General features: G+C 35.6%; 1 protein-coding gene across 1 annotated transcript in view; it reads left to right on the forward strand.

Moving 5' to 3' along the window:
- Positions 1–22,614, forward strand: part of LOC136817009 (leucine-rich repeat and coiled-coil domain-containing protein 1-like) — a 23,592-nt gene continuing 978 nt past the window's right edge. The window contains exons 1-22 of the mRNA XM_067073350.1: positions 1–294; positions 772–1,097; positions 1,279–1,355; positions 5,555–5,716; positions 5,796–5,870; positions 6,166–6,358; positions 7,265–7,513; positions 13,378–13,496; positions 14,205–14,339; positions 17,486–17,625; positions 18,064–18,180; positions 18,397–18,481; positions 18,819–18,932; positions 19,110–19,181; positions 19,381–19,455; positions 19,766–19,865; positions 20,288–20,376; positions 20,549–20,623; positions 20,870–20,983; positions 21,339–21,433; positions 21,570–21,707; positions 22,326–22,461. Coding sequence (XP_066929451.1) covers positions 23–294; positions 772–1,097; positions 1,279–1,355; positions 5,555–5,716; positions 5,796–5,870; positions 6,166–6,358; positions 7,265–7,513; positions 13,378–13,496; positions 14,205–14,339; positions 17,486–17,625; positions 18,064–18,180; positions 18,397–18,481; positions 18,819–18,932; positions 19,110–19,181; positions 19,381–19,455; positions 19,766–19,865; positions 20,288–20,376; positions 20,549–20,623; positions 20,870–20,983; positions 21,339–21,433; positions 21,570–21,707; positions 22,326–22,461 — 2,958 coding nt within the window. The 5' untranslated portion in view covers positions 1–22. The remainder of the gene's footprint in view (positions 295–771; positions 1,098–1,278; positions 1,356–5,554; positions 5,717–5,795; positions 5,871–6,165; positions 6,359–7,264; positions 7,514–13,377; positions 13,497–14,204; positions 14,340–17,485; positions 17,626–18,063; positions 18,181–18,396; positions 18,482–18,818; positions 18,933–19,109; positions 19,182–19,380; positions 19,456–19,765; positions 19,866–20,287; positions 20,377–20,548; positions 20,624–20,869; positions 20,984–21,338; positions 21,434–21,569; positions 21,708–22,325; positions 22,462–22,614) is intronic.

Raw genomic sequence — 22,614 nt, forward strand, 5'->3', positions numbered from 1 at the left:
TTTTTAGCAAGAAAGTATTATAATGTGCAGCAATCAAGAACTGTGTCTTATTGATTCTGGTATCACCAGTCTAGATGAGGTGAATCTTTCTGATGCATTGGTGAATTTGAATCTGCATTGCAATCACATTCGAGAAGTCGGAGATCAGTTGACGCATCATAAGACTTTGAAGTATCTGGATTTGTCTTCCAATAAATTGAAAGAGATTTCAGGACTGTCTGGCTGTGTCAATCTTCAATTTCTTAATCTGGCAAGCAATTACATCACCAAAGTCAAAGGAATTGATAGATTGAGGTATGATATGAAAGTTCTATATCAATTTACTATCAGTGTGGTAGCAATCCTAAGGTTTTTTAACAAGATTAGAAATTATTAGGATCTATTATATTTCATGCATTTAAAGCGTTTTATCAAAAATTTTAGCTTTTTGTATTATGTTTAAAATTTGTATTTTAAAAACCAAATTGTTCTTCATGTATCTCTATGCATAATGATCCGATGTGAACATATGAATAGATATGTGAATTTTCCAGAGAGGAGAGGTCAAAACGTACAAAAAACGTTGCCGAGGGTATAAGCCTTTTCTTTTGTTTGAAGGTGTATTTGTGTCGACTCCACTTCGTCTTAAAATGTGAGGCTGATGGAGTTGACACTTCGTTGTTTGGGCGTGGATTTGGCGGTATAAATCAGTTGTTCATCAAGGCAATTCCAATTCTTAATGTATTTTATGAAAGTACCTAACGGTTACTTTCTTCGTTCTTTTTTATGCAGGAGATTGAAGAAATTGAATCTAACTTTCAATCAAATTGACGACTTGACAGGTTTGAAAGCATTCCGGAAATCTTCACACTCTCTACAGCATGTTGAACTATACTCCAACAGACTCAATTCTCTGAAGCATGTCATCGAGTGTCTATCAAGCTGTAATTGTTTACAAAAGATTGAGCTTCGTCAAGGAAAAAATACTAACCCTATTTGTGGTGTACCAGCATACAGAGCGAATATCTTGGCACAATTACCTTGGTTGAAATCCTTGGATGGTATGGACAGGGATGGTAACCAATGCGAAAGCAGTACACATACCTCTGACGTCCCTGGTAAGATTTAGTTAATTGAGAATTGTTTTTTCAATACTCAACATGGATTAGATACTCGGCATCTTATTGAAAGATTGACGGTTAAACCCGGTGCCGCGATATTTTACGATACAGTTTTTGACCTTCCTAAACCTATTGATTGATATTGGCCTGTGAAAATGATTAAAGTTTATTTTTTTAGGTCTTGAAGAGCTGTTGGATTTTCTTGACCCAGAAGATTTACTTTCAGAACCATTTCAAGCCGCTTCTTTATCCACTGTAAGCTCGAACAGTCATTAGGTATATGTAGTATGCGGTAATTCAATTTTCTTGTCCGTCAAACAAGCCTTTGTTTGGGAAAGCTAAATTAAGGTTTGAAGTTTTGTAGTTTTTTTGGACCTACCCCGGTGGGGTGGAGGTCCTATAAATTAACCTGTGTTCGTTCGTCCGTTCGTCCGTTCGTTCGTCTGTTACCAACTTTTCTCAGGATTGAATCATAGGAATGTTTTGATTTTTGGTACAAGGGTGCAAAATGGTGGTGGGCAAAATGTGACGAAGCCCGATTTTCAAAAAAAAAATTTTCGGCAAATTTGGGCCAAAAAAAGGCTAAAAAACGGGCTTTTTCGATTTTGTGAAAAATTGGATCATTAATTTTTTCTGATTTTTTTTATGAAAGTAGGGTAGCATCATAGGTAAAAGAGGGCTCAAGCAGATTTTTGCAAAAAAATTTTGTTGGCTCAAAAAAGGCATGTTTATCTATAAGAATCACTATTAATAAGCACACATCAATGTTCTTAGGCAAATTACTACTCACTTTTTTTATGAGATAGATGTTTTTTTTATGCTCATTAAGGCTTACTTTTGAAGAATATGTGTGTTTAGAAATGAAATTTTGGTTGCTTGGCGTGTTTTTATAGAAAAAACTGGCCAAATTCTATATTTTTTTATAAGCACATTATCAATTATTTAGTTATTAGCTTTCCTCGAGATTGGCTCTTTCATTCTTTATGATTTTTTGCACAAAGATGGATAACTATAAACCCTCGAATGTGACGGAGCCCGATTTTTGAAAAAAAAATTTTAGGCAAATTTGGGCCAAAAAAAGGCTAAAAAACGGGCTTTTTCGATTTTGTGAAAAATTGGATCATTAATTTTTTTCTGATTTTTTGCATGAAAGTAGGGTGACAAACAACAAAGAATGGCCGAATTCATTCAAGACAGTCAGGCGACATTACCCCAGCGGCCTGTACAAGATGACAACAAACTCCAGGTAGACTGACAGAAGAAGAAAAACAAAAAATGAATCAACGAAGGTGTAAACACCTTAGACTCCTTTGGAGCCGACTGCACTAGACACCAGGCAGGGGACATCCTCGCACATCCTGATGTACTAGGCAAATATATATAGTATGAAAATAAAATGTTTTCTCCTGTCAGATCTACAAAAACAAAGAATGGCCGAATTCTTTTTCCTCTTAGAGAGACGATGTATAGATATATATATATATAGTCTAGAAGTATAAAACCTTCAACTACTCAAAATGGAAACAATAAAAAAAACCCACAAAACAAAAAGACAATACAAATACAAACAAAAATCTAGAATGAACATTCACAGAAAATCAATCAGGTTGGAGTAGAAAAGGAAAATATGATGACATAGAAATCCGTCAATGTAAAACTAGTGATCTAAAATGACTTTAAGGAAGAAAGTAACTCAATATGAGTTAAGATGGAAAGAAGTAACTCAATATGAGTCAAAAAATATTTCAAGAAAACACATTATCTGTTCCTCAGTTTTCGACCTACACAGGATTTCGGCCATTTGTGAAAATATCCTCCTATATGATGGAAATAGGGTTGTGTAGGTAGGCCAAGCAGTGTTAATTAGACACCACCACAGATAAAAGATAGTAAAAAGATGTGTTTATTGAAAGTATAAAACGCGCGCAATAATATAAAATAAACTAAAACGTAACACGGAACCAGCCGAAGAAACTAAAATTACAATGAGAAAAGAAGTATACTTTCTACTAGACAAAGTTGCCACACCTTTGACACGTTTCTGCTACAACGTTGAAGAAAGCATACTAGAAGAGAAGGAACTGGGATTGGATTGCCACTATCCAACCCTGTGGCTCTCACACACACATTTTACAGTTCAAAGAATAAGATGGAAAGAGTGGGGAAAGAATGAGAATTTAAAAAATCGGACTATAACCCGGTTCGAAGCCCCGTACACCGTGACCGCTCACCGCAAGAGCTGGCGCACGAGTGAATCTTGAGAGAGTTGAAATCTTGAAAATTCTGAAAAATGACGAACTATAACCCCGTCGAAGACTGCAATCTAACTTTGCGTTTTCAGCACCTTGACATCGCATTCTTTGTATAAAAACTTTGGCTTTAACTTTCAAGTCCTCGAAAAGTAACGTAGAACGAGCAATCCTGAGAAGTTCACCAACAAAAGAAGAATAAAAAATCGATTCTGGCAAGTTGCTATCTTTATTTGGCATTCGGACTATGGAAAAAGGAAATGCATCCCGTTTATCAAACAACTTATAAATAAATATCCCGTCTTTGATGGTAATATCCAGGTTTAAAAAAGAAGCATGATTACCAGAGTGCTCAATTTTGAGTTCAAGCTCATCTGGATAGATATCTCTATACACAGACTGAAACAAGTTACCGTCATTGATCGCACACAAATCATCAATGAATCTTTTAGTCGAATGAAAATGGCGAGCCTTAACCTTATTTTCCTCAATGATCCGGCTCATATACCTTTGTTCGTATTGGTAGAGGAAAAGATTAGCCCAAAATGGCGCCGGATCGATTCCCATGGGAATCCCGATCACTTGACACAAAACAATATCACCTGCATTGAAAAAACAATTTTTTATCAGATGTTTCATAGCAGTTTTCAAAGAATTCTGTGTAAAAGACACAGAAGATTTGGGTTTTGTTTTTGACCAATACGCTTTATCATTTTTAGAAATAGCGATAAACTTGCAGTTACCTGCATCAAATACAAAATCAATGACCTCTGATAGTTCTTTAATCAGTTTGTCATGAGGAATCTTTGTGTACAATGTACTAAAGTCAAAGGTGGAAATAGATTTGGCGTTTTTCTTTTTATTGATTCGGTTGAGTGAATCTAGTACTGGATCACAATTTTGAAGTACCCAAAATTTATTATAATTGCTCAAAAACTTTGCTTTTGTATGGAAATTTTCAACTTGTCTGTAAACAAGCTTAAAAACTAGACTGACAGATCTAGAAATCAGTTTGGTGGAACAATGTTTTGAAGCGATAATGAAACGTTTACCAGTAGGAGTCTTGTGTTTCTTTGGAGTCCAATAGATACATGGAAGATCCAAGTCCTTCTCAGAAACAGCAAGACCAAAACGTTTAGAAAAACGAACATTTTCATTCACCATTTCTGCTTTATTCTGATTAACTCTAATGTATGTTTCATTTCCTGCACCCAGAATCCCAATCTCCTTCAAAATTACTTCAACATAGAAACGTTTACAAATAAATGCAACGTTATTAGCAGCTTTATCAATGGGGACAATAACAAAATTAGTGTGTAAAACATTCAAATAATCAATAACATCTTGTCTTTTGAGCACAGAGCTCACTTTATTGTACCTGATCTTCTTTTTCAAAAATTTTATCTTTTTATCCACCTGTTTTAACACTTCAACTTTCCATTGAAGAAAGTTTTCGTCAGTCTCATTAATTTTGGCTGAAGTTTTATTCAACAAAACTATCCAGACCACTAGAAATAACATCTCTGCATTTATTCCAATTGATATTTCGAGGTTCACGATAATTTGGTCCCTTGGATATCAATTTTCGCAAATGATTATTTTTAATGAAACTTAAATCTCCGGTCATGATATGACCATGGTCTAGATCAATAAAAGGAGAATCGTGACACTCACAAGATGGAAGGTTGGTGCCAAAAGTTTCTAAATCTGCTGTATTGATGGAATTTACAGTTTCTTTATAATTAAAGATTTTATTTCTAATCGTAGGAGTTAAAGAGTAAACAATCGATGGTGGATCTTTTTGAAGTTTTTCAGGAATATATATATATATATAGTATGAAAATAAAGTGTTTTCTCCTGTCAGATCTACAAACAACAAAGAAAGGCCGAATTCTTTTTCCTCTTAGAGAGACGATGTTATAATGAAAGGGTAATTAGTCCTCTCTGGGTCCCTCTGTCTTTATCCTGGCTTGGGACAGGCTGACTGTCATTCAAGACAGCCAGGCGACATTACCCCAGCGACCTGTACAAGATGACAACAAACTCCAGGTAGACTGACAGGAGAAGAAAACAAAAAATGAATCAACGAAGGTGTAAACACCTAGTTTAATCCATAACCAGGTAGGTCCATAAAAGTATCACTTGTTTCAAACTCAAATCGCTAATGTTTACCGATTTTAAAAATGTCCATGGATTTAATTTCAGATATCAAAGGATGAAACAGTCAACAATGATTTGTCAACTCCGAAGATCGATTCTGTTCTGTTGAAGTTCAAAGAAAGACAACAGCCTGGGTCTTTTCCCGCCAATGAAAATAATGTTGATGAAACAAAAGACGGGTGTGAACAAGATGCGCCACAGAAAGATGTGAGTATCTTTCTCATTGAACATTTGAAATGAAAAAAATTGTGAAACAAAAAAAAAGTAATGTTTTTCCTTGTTTCAGTTGATGACGGTAGATCGGCTTCATGCTCTTGAGAAACAGCTGGAACAGTTGACTAAGCTTTACAAAGAAAAACAGGTAATCTCCAACAGTAACACTTTTTAGTCATAAGATATAATAAAACTGAGTTGCTTTCAATATCTTGACTCTTGCAAGAACTATAGAACTAATCTTGCACATATTTCAATGTCTCCATCGGCATTTCCATGACATTGGGAGATTTTAATGTGAATGAAATTTTAGAGCATTGATCATAATTATTTTCGCTTGAAATACTTAGCAATATATAATGATAATTATATGGATATTACAGCACATAATACATCCTGTTTATCTCAGAGGAGACTGATAATGTTTTGTTTTTCTTCTGTAGAACAGCACAAATAAGGAGAATGAGATTGATGTGCACATCACCGACACCACCACAACCACTGAAACGTACAGCACTGATGATGACGACGAGAGCTTCCCTTCTCCACCGAAACATACCAAAAGAAAACCTGTCCCTTTAAAGCAAGGCGTTTTGACAAATAAAGTTAAACCAGATGCAACTTCGCAAAATAAAGGTAACTAGCCGGTACCCGGTGTCGCACGCCGGTTAAGCTGTAGCTGAAGGCACTAAAAGTCCTTTGGATGTTGAAGGTGGCTTCCAAGCTGGCACACAACGTTGTTTCAACGTTCATCTAACGTCATATGGACGTTGTGAACATTAGACAAACGTTGAAAAAACGTGCCGGCTTGGTTAAAAGCACGATCGGATGAAAAAAAGAAATCTCTTAAAAGTTTGACTCTAGCCCTCCCCCGGCTGTCTTATCTTTTAACCATGTTTGGATTTTGTAGCGTCCCCGTGACGTAATTTTTTGTTTAAGTCAAAAATTATCAGAAAGATCATCGTTATTAAAGTTATACCGTACCAGAGTCGTCCGGAACGACAAAGGTCACTTTTAGTATTCTGAGGACTTGATTTGGACATTCTCTACAGTGGAGAGAGCAAATAAACTTGATAACCCAAATTTATCTGGTCGCCGGCCGTGATCGCTGGTCGTGGTCATTGAATTTCAAGCCCGAAGGGCTAGAGAGGCGAGACTCCTGGATGGGAAATGAAACCACTTATTTCCCATCCCATCCAGAACGCCCGCGCGTAGCTTTTACACAAACGTCGGATTAAAACTAAAATCTATCGCTAGATTTCAAAAAATGCAGTTCTCCGAACCAAAGGAACCACTAGATACAATCCGTCATCATGATTATGGCGAGTTCTATGCGCGTTTTGGATAGGAAGTAAGTGGCTTCAATTACTCTTAATGCCTGAGAAGGGTTAAAGTTTCGCCATTAGCCCTTCGGGCTTTGAAACTCAATGGTCGTGGTCGCCATTTCTGGTCAATGTACCTTATAAACAAATAAATGTCTAAACAAAATCTTATTGTACAGAGTTCATTTTTAAAAATAAATAATTATGTGGTTTCGCTTAGGGGTATCATGTGCAACTACACGACCCTCAAGGTTTCAAAATCGTAAGCCTTTGACTAGAGCCAATCCGATAACCCTCCACAAAGGGAAACCATCCAAACCATTGAGCGAACGTCAAGTAAGGAGTGCGGAGGATGATGAAACTTATCTAAATCTCATCCACGAGATTGATGTAGAACGCGAACGAAGATGGAAAGCAGAGCAAGCGACAAGAAAATTACTTGACAGTTTGAAATCGCTTAAAGAAACTTGTAAGTGTTCGTTTTTCTTCTCTATTGTATATATATGTGTGACATTGGGATACTTCTGTTTACGCGTGTCACCTACGAAGGACATCGCTCGATCGAGCTATGATCGGCTTTTTCTGTCCCTAATCAAATTTTTACAAACACTTGTTTCAATAACAAACAAAAAAGGCTCTTTAAATCTTATTAAATTGTAAGTTAATGAAGCGCAAATTGGCCGACAGAGTAATACGTTATTCATTTGAATTTTTTTACAGTACCAAGTACTGTCCCAATGTGTTGATTTTTATTGTAATTACAGCAGTAGAAAAATTTAGAAAGAAAATGTCAAAAAGCAGGCATCATTTTGAGATAAATGAAAAAGTTTCCAATATTATTCAAGTACAGCATCTCAATGGGAAATGATTCGAAGAACAACATTGCTATGAATTCAGAATAGCTCATGCTTGTGAAGTGTTTTCTCTGGGATGATTCTTCGAATGCAGTAAATCAAAAGTTTTGAAAGAACCATTGAGATTCCGAACAAACCAAACAGAAACTTCAAAGTCTTTAGAGCTTTTTTGTTTCGTTCTTTTGAACGTCATTCTTGTACTTCTCTCAAAACACTCCCCGTTTTGAAATATAAAAGTGTCAAAACCACAAAAAAGGAAAAAGTTATTCCCGTATCAACACCAAGCGTATAATAGTAAGCCATTTTGAAATTGAAGATAAGTGACATAAGATCTGGCGTTTAAGCCAAAAAGGAGATGGTCAAAGCTATGGCAGAAATGAAAATATCATGCATGATGCTAGGTCCGATGTGCTGGATTGACTTGAGGACTTAACATGGCAGAAGTTTCAGATTACGTGCATGGATAGTCTCTACATTACGAGGGCGGTCAATGAAAAATCTCGTACAGTAAAGATTACATCATTAATAGCATAATTAGTATAATTATGCTATTGTTTCGGGCTTCAACCCTAACTCTAACTGGAATGATCGATATTCTTATAAAAAATGTTTCTTATAAAACATCGATATTTATAAGCAGTGTTTCTTATAAAACATCGATATTCCTATAAAAAAATTTTCTTATAAGGAAAATCCACATCCTCGACCGTTAAGAGTGACCACCCCATAGTCTTCATTTCGTGGTATATCATCGCGTGCAATAATCACTTGTGGTTTTAATTTACGCATGCGCATTATATGTAATGTAGAACATTTATATAACATTACGCAATGGTTTCTTCCAAATATGGTAATACGAGATTTTGCATTGAACTGACTGTTACAATCTGCTAGTAAGTTCTCTTAACTAACACCACTACTGTTTTTGACAGCACGAAGAGCTCTGTAGTGGCATTTGTCTATAAGGTTACTCCCCACTTTACCGCAAAACATTCAAATCAGAGGGCGATATATAAGAGTTTATAAGAAGTTTAGTTTGATCATCAGACAGAAAGTTTTTTTTTTCGACAGTTCAGTTTTTGGTTGGGTTGTTCACAAAGCTCGGACACGTGAGGAACAAGAGAAATTTTATTATCGATTTTAAGTCCTAGGCGATTCACAACCTCAACATTATTCAGGATGTAAAAAAGGCCAGTTGGCCGAAATATTCATAGAAAGATTGATATGTTATCTCTGACTACTTTATTCAATATCCTTGATTTTCAAAGAGAGATTTTGATTGAATGTTCCTGGATATATCAACTGGAACTTTGATGGTTTAGTAACCATAGAGTTATGTTCAAACCTCTCAAATAAAATTTTCAAATGATTTAATAAATTTCGATTTACATCGTCAATACACTTGTGCCAGTAGAGGTATTGTCATCGGCATAATTTGAAATTTGAGGAGCGATGGCCATGTGGTCAAAGGCGTCAGCGTCTCAAACCAGGGATTCGCGGTTCGAATCCCCGCTCCTTCCAATGTTCCGTTCAATTCATAGATAGCCGAGCCGGCTGGCCGTGAACCCCGTGAAAACAATCGAAAGACTGTCTAAAAGTCTTAGATTACTGGGCTATCCACGTAAAATATTGACTCTATCTAAATTTCTTGAATAATGTAAAATAAATCATTGATGAATATGTTGAATAATAAAGGACCTAAAATAGATCCCTGGGGATGTGAACCTACAAGAACTCGGTGACTTCTATTGCTAAGGTAACTGTGCATGAATTTTAGATTGTCATTTCCAAGACCATACGCTGAAAGTTTAGCTAACAAAAGGTCATGAGGTAAGCAGTCAAAGGCTTTCAATAAGTCAATTAGAACAGCACCCACTTTTTTGTTATCAGCAAGAGCATTTTGCCAATTTCCTATTAGATTTAAAACGGCATGTTGTGTGCTATGCCCCTTCCGAAATCCGCAAAGGAGTTTCGAAAACGAAGATTCTAAATGCTCATTAACCTTTTTTCAAACTTGGAATAATGTCAGCGAGTTTAATCCTATCAGTATCAGGAAATGTTCTTGATGAAAGACAGTCAGTCATTGAAGCAAAATGTTAGAAATGGAACACACGACCTGGCAGCAATTTTAAGCACTCGAGTCGGTATATTTTCACTTACAAGAATTATTTGTCTTATAGCTCAAAATAGATTGTCTTTTTTACCAATTTGGGAAAACTCAAACTTAGCCTCAAAAGTTTTGTGCATCAAGATTTCCTTTTAATACTAGGATGATTCTTAAATTTTGAAGTTAAGAAACTATCAGAGTTCAAAGGCAAGTTTATTGCAATCCCAGCTTGGAATGTCAAGACAGTTATCCTATTGAAATATGAATTGAAAATATCTGCTTTATCATTATCAGATGTAAATAAAATATCATTTTCAAGTAATCTTTCCATCACTTGCAACGTTTGTTTGAGAACATAGGTTTTATCACATCCCAAAAAATAATGTTGTACTCGTGAAGTAAGCTTTTCTTGCTTTTCTGTTCAGTTTGACAACCAAATTTCTTTGACGCTTATAACAAGCCTTGTTCTCAGGGTTATTGGACTTTTGAGCCAAGGCTTTGGGGTGTGATCTCGGCATGATTGCTTTTCTGAGGCTTTTGCTAACATGAGGTTTGTTATTTGCTCTGAGATATTTGGTTTCCAAAAGTGCATGCCTAGATAAGATATACAATATATACAAAGATGTACAAATCTTTTCAAAATGATCATAATTGCTTAGGGCATTGTTGAATATACAAGTGTTAAGCTCATAGAGAAATTCATATTCGTTAAAGTTTTTATAATCTCGATATTTTATAATTCTAGGTGGTAATTTTGTATACTTTGTCTTATAAGACATATAAGCATGAAATAAATTAGACGATGGAAATCGCTTAACCCTGTCACTACTGTTCCAGATTTTTTTATGGTGCTCAGTGTATTTGTCAAAATCAGGTCAATGCAAGTGTATCGGATTGATTTAAAGCATGTTTTAGATTTCATAAAAAATTCAAAAAAACTACTATGTAAGTAAAAAAAAGTAATTTTTGTTGTAGTGCATCACAGCTAAACAATTTCCAGCTATCACTAAAAACTGCACCAGAATGTTGCAATAAGAGTGTTCCTCCTGAACAAAATTTCCTGGAATATTACCAGTCTCAAAATATGCTTCAAAAATGTTAAAAGTCAGTGCACAAGTGCTATCTCCTATGTCAATTGTCTTGGAAAACTTTTCCATAAATGGAGACTGTCCTGTGATACCCTAATTTTACCTTGATCTAAAACGTAATCCAAATAACGAGTCTTCCATATCATAACCCATAACGATAATTTTCTAAATTGAGTATAGCAAATAGCAAAAAAAACAGTTCGAGGAGTATACCGGCAGTCTCACCAAATTTACGATGGCCCTGGTGAAAAGAACCTTGGACACCTGGACCTGGATTAAGTTCTACATCTCCTGATAATAAAAGAGTTTAATTCACTATTAAAATAATACGATTTGGATATTCTGATTTGTACACTGCATTGGGATATTGGACGAAAAATCTGAAATATTAAGAAAATCTAAAGGCGTGTAAAGCTCTGTTGCCTCAAACGATTTAGGGATCACAAAACATAGAAGGGTAAAAAGTGCTATGAAACGAACAGGTCTCAATAGTTTTAAAAGCGCGTCATTAGAAAGGTCAGATCCAAAAACAAAAGATTTGGCAATACACTTCAAATTTCTCTGAACTATAAAAGCAAAACTTCCTATGCGTGCACAATGTAATGCAACAGATATCATCTTTAGGAACAAAAACTGCTCTGACTTTGTAAAAAAGTATCTAGTCAAATGTGATATTTTCAAGAATATAATTTGAGCTGACAGTGCAGCGGTGTATTGGAACTGGCAATGCAGTTGGATTCTTAAGAGCTGTCAATGTGCACAAGCTCAATCGGGCGCAGGCACAGGATGACAACCTGCCCTGGCCATGGGGTGCCTCAATCAGAGTCAGAGCTCGACGGCTTGAAACTGACGGGCAAAAAAGGCCTAAATCAGAGTCAGGGCTCAACGGCTTGAAACTGATTTGCAAAAAATAAGTCTCTAACAGATTCAGTGTACTGGATGAATCTGAAGTGAAGTGTGGTAAAAAAAAGATGCTACAATCATTATGTGAAGGGGCAGAAAAGGTGCTTTAAATCAGACTCTTTAATCTAGATCCAACAGAAAAACAATTCTTATTAGAACTGGAAAAGCAAATTTGAAAGTTTATACTTTCTTCATGTGATAGGGAATTACATGCGAACTGGAATTCACGATGCAGGATAAAGTTTTAACTTAAGGTGCCGTTACTTGAAATTGTGGAGCATCTTATTATCTCCGCAGTAACAGACATGTATGAAGTATTCTATAGAAAACCCGCGAAAATCGTCCGTGGTTATACGAGCGTGTAGAATGCAAATTAAGTTTTAGTGAATTCGCCCACCGTATCGACCACTTTCGTTTCTAAATTTTTTTTCTCACCGCAGAATGACTATTGTAATACTTTCGCTAAGGCGAAATTAGTAAATAAGAAACTTTCCGAATTTCTATTCACCTTCTAAGAGACTTTAGAAGGGCTGGTAAAATACCCTAGTCTTTCTAATTGTCACCTTTTCGGTTGAGCCTGTCTCATTTCCTGCTGTATTATTGCTCTCTGTCCACCACAACTCACCAGCACTTAGTTGTCCCTGGTAGAGAGGTTTGTTAACACAAAGATACTTCAGCTGGTGATAGAAGCTTGCAACTTGGCACAGATGACCCTTACGGGCTCAAAAAGTTAAAAAAGAAATTTAAACAGTAACACCAAATATATCACCTGACCACCTGTTAAGGCCGGCGCAAATGAATCCAACATTTGATCCAACATTATTGTTGGATAAAATGTTGGGTTCATTTGTGCAAGTCATAAAATTGCAACTTTTTAAGCAAATTGTTGGAAATCATGTTGGAAATCACCGTCAAACTTTTCATCCAACATTTTTTATGAGATTGACGTCACTTTTATGTTGGTTTCAATGTTGGATGCATTTGCGTAATCATGTTGGATGAAAATGTTTGACGTTTTTGTGCAAATGACTTTTCATACAACTTTCCGAATTTTTCCACGTGTCTTTCCATCCAACATTTCATCCAACAATGTATTTGAAATGTTGGATTGAATGTTGGATTCATTTGCGCCGGCCTTTAGATGACGTCATTAAATGACGTCATTTGCCTTGTAAATCTACAAATCAGAAATCTCAAAGTAATTAGTATTTTGTATAAGATAATTCTTTTAATTCAATTTGGGCATCAAAATCAGAAGCATTGAAATTTGAATTGGATTCGTAAAACCAAGAAAGTAAAACCGTGGACAAAATTTTGACTATTGGAGTTGATTTGCATCATAGTGCTTTTGTTCAAAATCTTTGTCTTCTTTCCACCGCAGTGTTTGAAGAACGGAAGATTCAAGAAGCGGCTGTCACCTTCAACGCCAAATTAAAAGAAGCATTACAAAAAGAAAGAAGTGTCAAGAAGACGTTCGAAGATTCCTCAAAAAGTTTGCAAGTAAAAATCTATTTTTACGCGTTGAATTGTTGAAGTTTGAATGTTATTTTTGGAATCAATCTTGCGACCTTGTTCGCATGCCTTTTATATCTATACAAAATTATGTAAAGAATATAAAATATATATATTCAAGGAGTTTATTTATTGGCCTATCATTAACATGTCGCTGCCCGTGGTGCTGTATGTCCGTCTGTGAAGAAGCAGCGCTTTGCCAATTCAAGTTGGCTTTGGAAGAAACAGTGCCTACAACAATCAGTACGGATGATCAATAATTAATTGACTTCAAGCTCGAAGTGTACACATTGCGAGCAAACATTATCGACCGTACACCTTTTCGACCGTAGCCGCCAATTGCCGCGCGGGCATTTTTTTATCCGTTTTATCCCAATTATCCTAGTCCTTTTTTGACACATTTTTCTATTGTCTATAGGCGCGAAAAAAGGACTGGGACGGTTTTAGTGGGATAAAGCGGGGGAAAAATGCCCGCGCGGCAATTGGCGGCTACGGTCGAAAAGGTGTATTGCAATATCTCTGGGCCTTCATGGGCCTTCGGCTTCTTATTTGGATTAGTTCTAAACCGTAGCGTAGACAAATGTTTTTTTTAAATTATCATAATCTCAATGTTGGTAAATTGTATGTATGGTGACTTTGTGCGTATTATTAGTTGTGGTAGTTAAATGATGACCGTTGAAATTTTCACATTTCCAGGAAGAAAACGAAAGATTGAAGTCGAGACTGTCGGAATGTGTGAAATGTTCCAAACAAAACGAAGAAAGTGTCAAAGACCTCCACCAAACATGTCAACAACTTGAAAAAGAAAAATCTCAAATGGAAATACATTACGTAAGAAATGATCATGTTTGCGAAACCCTGAGATTAATACCGATGAATCTATGATTAATTTTCGTTCACCATAAGATAGTTCGGGATATCTGACATGATGTATGTGTTGTTTTTGTCAATTCATTTTTCTACTCCTCCTCCAGGTAGCTTTATGACACGAACCACTGTATGACCCGAACATATCCCGTACATTTTCGTCTTATGTCCTGTTTTGATCGACTGCGCGGTTGTGCATGCTCTGTCAAAATTTTCTAACAACATAACAGCTGTGGAGTTTTCTTAACGCGACACGCTGAATGAAGCTCTAAAGATCGCTGAAAACTAACATCTGAGGAAAATGGTTTTCTTCAATTAAAACGTGGAAAACTTTTGTTATGAGTTGGAGATTTCCTTCAACCTGCGTTTAAAACGTGAAAAACTTTCAGGAGATTTTCTTCCAAATGCGTTTGAAGAATAGGACACTTTTGTCGTGAACTTGGGACTTTCTTCAACGTACGTTTAAAATGTGGATTTTTTTCCTGAACTTGGACATTTGCTTCCACATGCGTTGAAAAAATGTAGAAAACTTTTATTGTCAATTGAAATTTTTTTTCATGTGATTTCCAGGCACGACTTTCCTTTTTGACATTTATTTTTTTGGAAATTATGATTGTTTCCAAATATGCAACATTTTTCGCTTTTGCCAATTTATAAATTGGCTTCTGAAATTTTTCCTATCCACATTCATTCGGATTATGAAAATGTTTCCCAGTATATATGAGATTTTTTTTCTATTTTTGCATTCTGTTGGAATATTATGAAATTGTTTCCCTTTCTAAACGAAAGTATTTTGCTTTTTGGCATGTATTTCAAAAAAAACATCTTTAGGATACTTTAATTTTTAACCTTTTTCCATAATATTTTATACATAAAAATATGCAAAATATTTCATCCCTTTTTGAAAATAAAAAATTTCCTTTGGTTTTCTTATTGTAAAATATGCTCCTTTTTGTCATTCTTTAATTTCAGATGATTGCCCTTTTTGGCTAAATATTTCTAGCAATCAGCACTTGAAATAAAAATGATATAATTATCCACTATCCAAAGGGCTTTTGATGTGTTCAACACTCTACTCGGTGGTTTAAACAAAAAATCAGGAAACTAGGAAATGAGCTGTAATAAAACGTACTCCAATTGTACTGATAGAAACGAGCGCAACGAGCGTTAACTTTCTTGAGTTAAAGATACTTCGCTTTGCGAAAACAGAACCCTCGTTCCGCAACCCCTTTCATGTTGATATGTTTTCTCTTTTGTGATCAGTTTAAAGCATAAAGATATTCTTTCGACTTCTTTAAGCATATTCAGCCTGGTTTGTGAAAAACAATAATGTTTTGCAAAAAAAAAATGCTTTTTTGAGAACTTGATATTTCTCCCGAGCCAAAAGTTGTCGGCTGTGACACCCTTTCCTGTCGAAATTGCACATATAATATAGGTATTGACTAATTTTTGGACCTACCCCGGTGGGGTGGAGGTCCTATAAATTAACCCATGTTCGTTAGTTAGTTAGTTAGTTACCAACTTTTCTCGAGATTGGCTCATTCAATTTTTCTGATTTTTTGCACAAAGGTGCATTACTATAAACCCTCCAATGTGACGGAGCCTGATTTTCGAAAAAAAAATTTTTCCGGCCGGTAGAACCGGAAATGTCCCGAAAAAAGCGGTTTTTTGAGATTTTTCTCGAGATTTTATCATTAGTTTTTTGCGATTTTTTGCACATAGATGCACATTAGTACTGCCGAAAAGGTGTCGAAAACCGTTTGCCGAAAAAAAAAATTTTTCCGGTCTGTAGAACCGGAAATGTGCCGGAAATCGTCGTTTTTTCACATTTCCGTCACATTTTTTCAACTTATTTAATTGTTTCTTTACAGAAAAATGTTCTTTATGATGATGCCCAAAACTTAGCATCGTTTGATTTCCAAAAAAATCATCCTTTGAATCCGGAACTCCTTAAAAATCGCCGGAACAGCCGAAAACCGGCGTAAAAAGGTTTTCCTTCATTTTTTCAACTTATACTCGACAGATTTTCATGATTTTTTGCACAATGATGTAAAATTGCAATGCCCAAAATGTGACAGAGCCCAATTTTCGAAAAATAAATTTTTCCGGCCGCTAGAACCGGAAATGTCCCGAAAAAAGCGGTTTTTTGAGATTTTCTCGAGATTTTCTCATAATTTTTTTTGCGATTTTTTGCACATAGATGCACATTAGTACTGCCGAAAAGGTGTCGAAAACCGTTTGTCGAAAAATTTTTTTTTCCGGTCTGTAGAACCGGAAATGTGCCGGAAATCGTCGTTTTTTCACATTTCCGTCACATTTTTTCAACTTATTTAATTGTTTCTTTACAGAAAAATGTTCTTTATGATGATGCCCAAAACTTAGCATCGTTTGATTTCCAAAAAAATCATCCTTTGAATCCGGAACTCCTTAAAAATCGCCGGAACAGCCGAAAACCGGCGTAAAAACGGTTTTTTCCTTCATTTTTTCAACTTATACTCGACAGATTTTTCATGATTTTTTGCACAATGATGTAAAATTGCAATGCCCAAAATGTGACAGAGCCCAATTTTCGAAAAATAAATTTTTCCGGCCGCTAGAACCGGAAATGTCCCGAAAAAAAGCGGTTTTTTGAGATTTTCTCGAGATTTTCTCATAAGTTTTTTGCGATTTTTTGCACATAGATGCACATTAGTACTGCCGAAAAGGTGTCGAAAACCGTTTGTCGAAAAAATTTTTTTTCCGGTCTGTAGAACCGGAAATGTGCCGGAAATCGTCGTTTTTTTCACATTTCCGTCACATTTTTTCAACTTATTAAATTGTTTCTTTACAGAAAAATGTTCTTTATGATGATGCCCAAAACTTAGCATTGTTTGATTTCCAAAAAAATCATCCTTTGAATCCGGAACTCCTTAAAAATCGCCGGAACAGGCGAAAACCGGCGTAAAACGGTTTTCCTTCATTTTTTCAACTTATACTCGACAGATTTTCATGATTTTTCGCACAATGATGTAAAATGGCAATGCCCAAAATTATACATTACTTCCATTAAATTCTAATTATTCGTTTTATAAATAGGTAGGTCCATTAAAGTATTACTTGTTATTTTGTAGACGAAGACGTTGCGTGACTTACAACACGATTCTGGAGGATACAAACGTGAATTGGAATTATTGAGGAATACAACAGACAAACAGAAAGAACAATTACAACAACTACAAGAATTACTGATACTACGAGAACAAGAACACAGGTTTATATTCTAAGATTTTGCATTTCTTTATCGAGTGGCCCAACCATTGAGTTTCAAGCCGAAGGCTAGAGGTCAATCTCCTTGGTAGGATTTGAAGCCAACAAATCCTACCAAAGTTGCGCGGCCTTGAGCGACCCGCCTGGTTTTTACACAAATGACAGATTGAAACTAAAATTTACCGCTTCATTTGGAAAAATATATCACTCGAAAACAAAGGAATTGCTAGATTCAATCCGTCATCAAAAATACGGCGCATATTTTAAGGCTTCAATTTTTCTTGCCTGAGAAAGGTTAGAGATTGACCTCTAGCCTTCGGCTTGAAACTCAATGGGCCCAACATAGTAAGTGTAACATATTTGGATTTGAAATGTTAGTGTAAAAATGAATTTTTCTATGCACTGCATATAGTCAACCTCCATTATTTTTTTATTTTATTAGAACGATCCTAGAAAACAAAGTGAACATTGATGGTACCGAGGTTTCCAAGATCGTCGAAAAAGAAGTCCAAAAATGTGACCATCGTCATCGAGAATTGCTGAATCAGCTAGAATCCAAGTAAGGATCACATCATTGTATCACTCACAGTATTGATAACTGTATGTTGATTACCTACCACTATCCGGTTCGACAAACTCACCTTCATTTTCTACTCTACTCATCATTGATAATGTCATTCGTATTTTCTTAACAATACAACCAGTTCTCTTATTTGCAAGAATTAGAACTTCGAATAACCGGATGCCGTTAACATTTACAATTCACTTTCTCCAGGCTTGCAGAGAAGAACAAAGATTACGAAGATTTGGAAGATGAATTTAGAATGGCTTTGAAGATCGAGGCTGACCGGTATAATAAAGTAAGAGTATATGGAAAAGTTCTCTTCATCAAGACAAATCGGTGGAAATCAACTATAGAGGAGATGGCGATTGCATTATTCTAATTTTGAAGAAAAGTCTCCGAACTCTACTCAAATTAGGTTCACCCGTTGTGAGGAACTTGATAATTATCTTCTTAAAGGTTTTTCCAAGTATCGATCTTGAGAGCTTCAAAATAAAATGTGATTACAGTTTAAATGACTTTGAATGTTCGCATTTTTCGAGAGATCTAGATTTATAAGTTAGAACCCTAAAAAACAAAAACCTCATTAGAGCCAAAAGGTTTCATTATCTGAAAAAGTTCACTTTATTGTTTAGCTTGCTCAGGCATATGAAGAGGTCAACAAAGGCGCCGACGAACTTAAGCAATCTTTCGGTGAACTATCCAATAAAGAAGCCAAAGCCAGGAGTCTCATTGCTGACCTCAGTTCGGTAATTGATTATACACTGATATTGTAATGCTGTAATGCATCTTTTTTTTATCTTCTCTTCTCCCTTACTCTTCTGTTTAAAATTCTCTTTTACATTTACACACATTATTTTCTTCCTTTTTTTCCCGATCAAGCTGTTCTCCCTCAAAGTTTTTGACGTCGATCTTTGATATTTTAGATGGTGAAGGAACAAAAATTCAAGATCAGTGAATTGGTGAAACACAAGCAAGAAATCAACAAAAACCAAATGGTACCTGAAAATAATTATCATTAACTAAAGTTAAAAAGATGTCTTCATTATTATTTTACAAGGATGTTCTTTATTTACCTTCCAGAAGCTATTATCTACCGATCAGTCCTTAGATAAGTGCTTCCAGATAATTTTGGCAAGTATGAAGTTGGATCTTTATTACTAGTAAGTAAATTTGAAATTTTGCAATTCTTTTCAGGGTCAGATTCAACGTTTAGAGGTCGAAATTGAACCTCTTCGAAGAATTGCCTCCAAGTTCGAAACTTTACAACAAGTAAGTTTTTTAACTTGGGAAAACGATAATGCAAAAACGAATGGACTTGAATGTTTTAAGCCAATGCACCATTTAATGTACTAGAAAATCAAAGCTCTGAGGAAGTACGATGTCGTAATCAATTCAAAAAACGGTTTATCGTCCCACGCGTGTAAAAACGAAGATTTTCTAGTCCAATACTTCTATTTACTCCCACTTCTTTTATATTACGTTGTAATTACCTCAGTGAACGTAATAGCTAATCAATTGTAATTTTGAAATCATTTTGATTATTATATTAAGCATGAACACATTTTTTTATGATTTTCAGGACAAAAATCGAATGTCTGCCCATATCAAAGGTCAGGACTCAATTATTCAAGGGTTACGCTCCGAAAGAAGGTTGTGGGGTCAAGAGTTAGCACAACAGGGTAAATTGAATACTGGTCTTGAAATCACTCATAGATAATAAACCAAACCGTGTTATGTATGTTAGAAAAGGCTGAGTAACTCAGTATTCAGTATTCCTAAAAAAGCGCATTTGTTCCTAAAATGAATAACAGTTTCCATCCAAGAAATGTTTTACTTTATATGCCTTGCGGCTGCAGTCGGAGGCAACCCAAAGGCTCCTCTTTTGATAGCTATCTACTGAAGATAGGGAAGGGTAGCTCTTTCTCCCTGGATTACTCCACTTACCCTTGATCCTTCTTTTTAATTCCTGAGCATCAAGTAGAGAGGAATTTAGTACCATTTTTGAGTATGACCCGATCATAGATTTGAAGCCAGGACCATGCGCACCGTTGCGTACAATCTCCGCATTGTGTTAAAATGTTTTGTCATGTCATGTTTCAAGGAGCAAATTTAGCGCAAGAGAGAGGACGCCTCGACTTGCAAATCGAATCACAACAGAAGGAAATTGTTTCGTTTAAAAATAAAATTCATGTAAGTATTGTTATCTACCGAAGTTGGTAAATGTTTGTAGATGTTTGAGAATACTGATCTAGTTCATTGTTCATTTTGACACCTCGATCTAGCATATTATACCACAAAACACAGGTGACTATGTATTTATTTACTCAAATCTATTTTTATTTTCAATTTTGGATTTTTTTAGGATCAAGAGGATACCATCAATATCAAAAATAAACTGATCGAAGATCAAACAAACTCTATCAAGAAAATGAAAGACGTGAGCAAATTAAAATGTTCTATTATAGAGGCCTGAAAAATCCTTGAAAAATCTTTCAAACCCAGTTCAAAATGATGATTTAGAGCAGATTTCATCGTCGAAAGATTTTTCTATGAAGACTTCAAGAGACTTTACGAATTAAAGAATCAGCAACAAAGGAATTACTTGTTTTGGTGAATTCTTTACTTCGTTCAACTTCGGGCTAGTTCTCTAACAACGAAGTGAACTGGATTGTGAATTTTTCAGGATTTACGTGTGGCAAGTGAAGAAAATGCGAAGTTGACTGTAGATGAAGAACGATTGAGAGGAGAAAGAGACGAACAGTTGTTGCAGCTCAAGGAAACCTGTGATGGACAACAAGTGAGCTTTTCTTTGTTTGAATCCAAAACATCCAGACTTTTGCATCTCTGGTATGTAACTCATGTTATGTCTTCAGTTTATCGGACAGGTATTAGACTAACATGATCTACATACCGATTTTGACTGACTTATGTATATAAGGTTTGAATCGAAAGGGTTGTCCGTCCCCTCGTCGTACTTTGTAGTATCTGCAACTACACATTACTTGTGACTGAGTCCAAAACATGATATTTCAGTGAATTGAAATGCCAAAGTTCGAGCCCCATTTCATCACTTCTCTTATATTTTATATTAGACTCGCACTTTGTGATGTATTTTAATCCATATTACATTTCAAATTTTTTCTTCTGCACAGGAACAAATAGAAGCACTGGTGTCAAGGAAAGAAGAGTTAAAAGATCTTTTACAAGATACTGAAGACCAGTTGCAAGCTGAAAAGAAAGATTTGAGGTGATCAATGATCTGACTATCAATTGAGTTTTCTTTGTTTAAGACTAGCTTTGAACAATTCTCATAAAAAATACTCTCGGTATCGAGAAGAGCCTAGTGGAAGTTTTGAAATTTTATTCTAACATCCCCCTTTCAGGAGGTTGAAAACGCAATGGGAAGATCGGGACAATCTTATCGGAAAGCTGGAAGAAAAAGTCATCAAAATGAAAACAAGCTTTGATGGAAAAGAGGAAAAGCTGAGGAAAGAATGTGCCGAGTTGCAGGAACAAAACAAGTGATTAACGAACTTTTGATGCATTTAAATCTATGTTGTGGAATTTCGAATGCTATCTTTAAAGCTTTAAGCAGCCACACTTCTTCTCGGTATTTACAGTCTTTACAAGGTCGCAAAATATGTACCCGGGAAAATGAGGGGCAGAACATAGAAATAGTTTTATTTACTTTTTTTACAAGGTAACTTATATACTACAATCAGTGCCATAATATATTGGCCCTTTTGGCTAATTTACCATTTTTCGAAAATTGAAGTTCGAGCGAGAATGCCAATTTCAGGCCTTCAACTTGATCTGGGAGGAGTTTATTGGTTTCTAGGCTATATTTCAAGCCCTGCTGGACCACTTTTGAAGGTGCTAAGTCTTAAGTCTAATGTTAAAACTCAGAGTTAAAACTCTACCCTTCGAACCTACTTTAGAGCACTTACAAATCGATTGTGGTTTCAAAACACCCCGGTGAATTTCCCTTTTGTGCCAAATATTTTGTCACTGATTGTAGGCTTGTTCAATGAAATCCCGACAGTTAATTTGTTTGGTTAAAGTCCATCATATGAATTCTATTTCGTCTTCTTTTGTCGACAGTCTACTTCTCTGTGAAAATGACAAAATATTTGTTACAGGATTATAGAGAATTCATTGAAAGAGTTTCAAGAAAAATACGAGAGAGAAAACACGACCAAGGAGCATGAATTCAACTTGAAAATGAAAAGACTGATTTCTCAGAAAGAAGACGAAATTCAAATGGAAAAAGAAAAGGTTTGCAATCTTCACAAGCTTGAATAATGATTCTGATTAACTTTGCTGTTTAAAAATTGTAATAGTTTTTTGGACCTGGTGATGTTACAATTCTGAAACTAAGGTACACGAGGCATCTCTCTCAGGTTAGGAGTGGGGGGGGGTTGTGGTAAT

Source organism: Clytia hemisphaerica, unplaced genomic scaffold (assembly GCF_902728285.1).
Source record: "Clytia hemisphaerica strain Z4C2 unplaced genomic scaffold, Clytia hemisphaerica genome assembly, whole genome shotgun sequence".
In the NCBI taxonomy this organism is placed as follows: Eukaryota; Metazoa; Cnidaria; class Hydrozoa; order Leptothecata; family Clytiidae; genus Clytia; species Clytia hemisphaerica.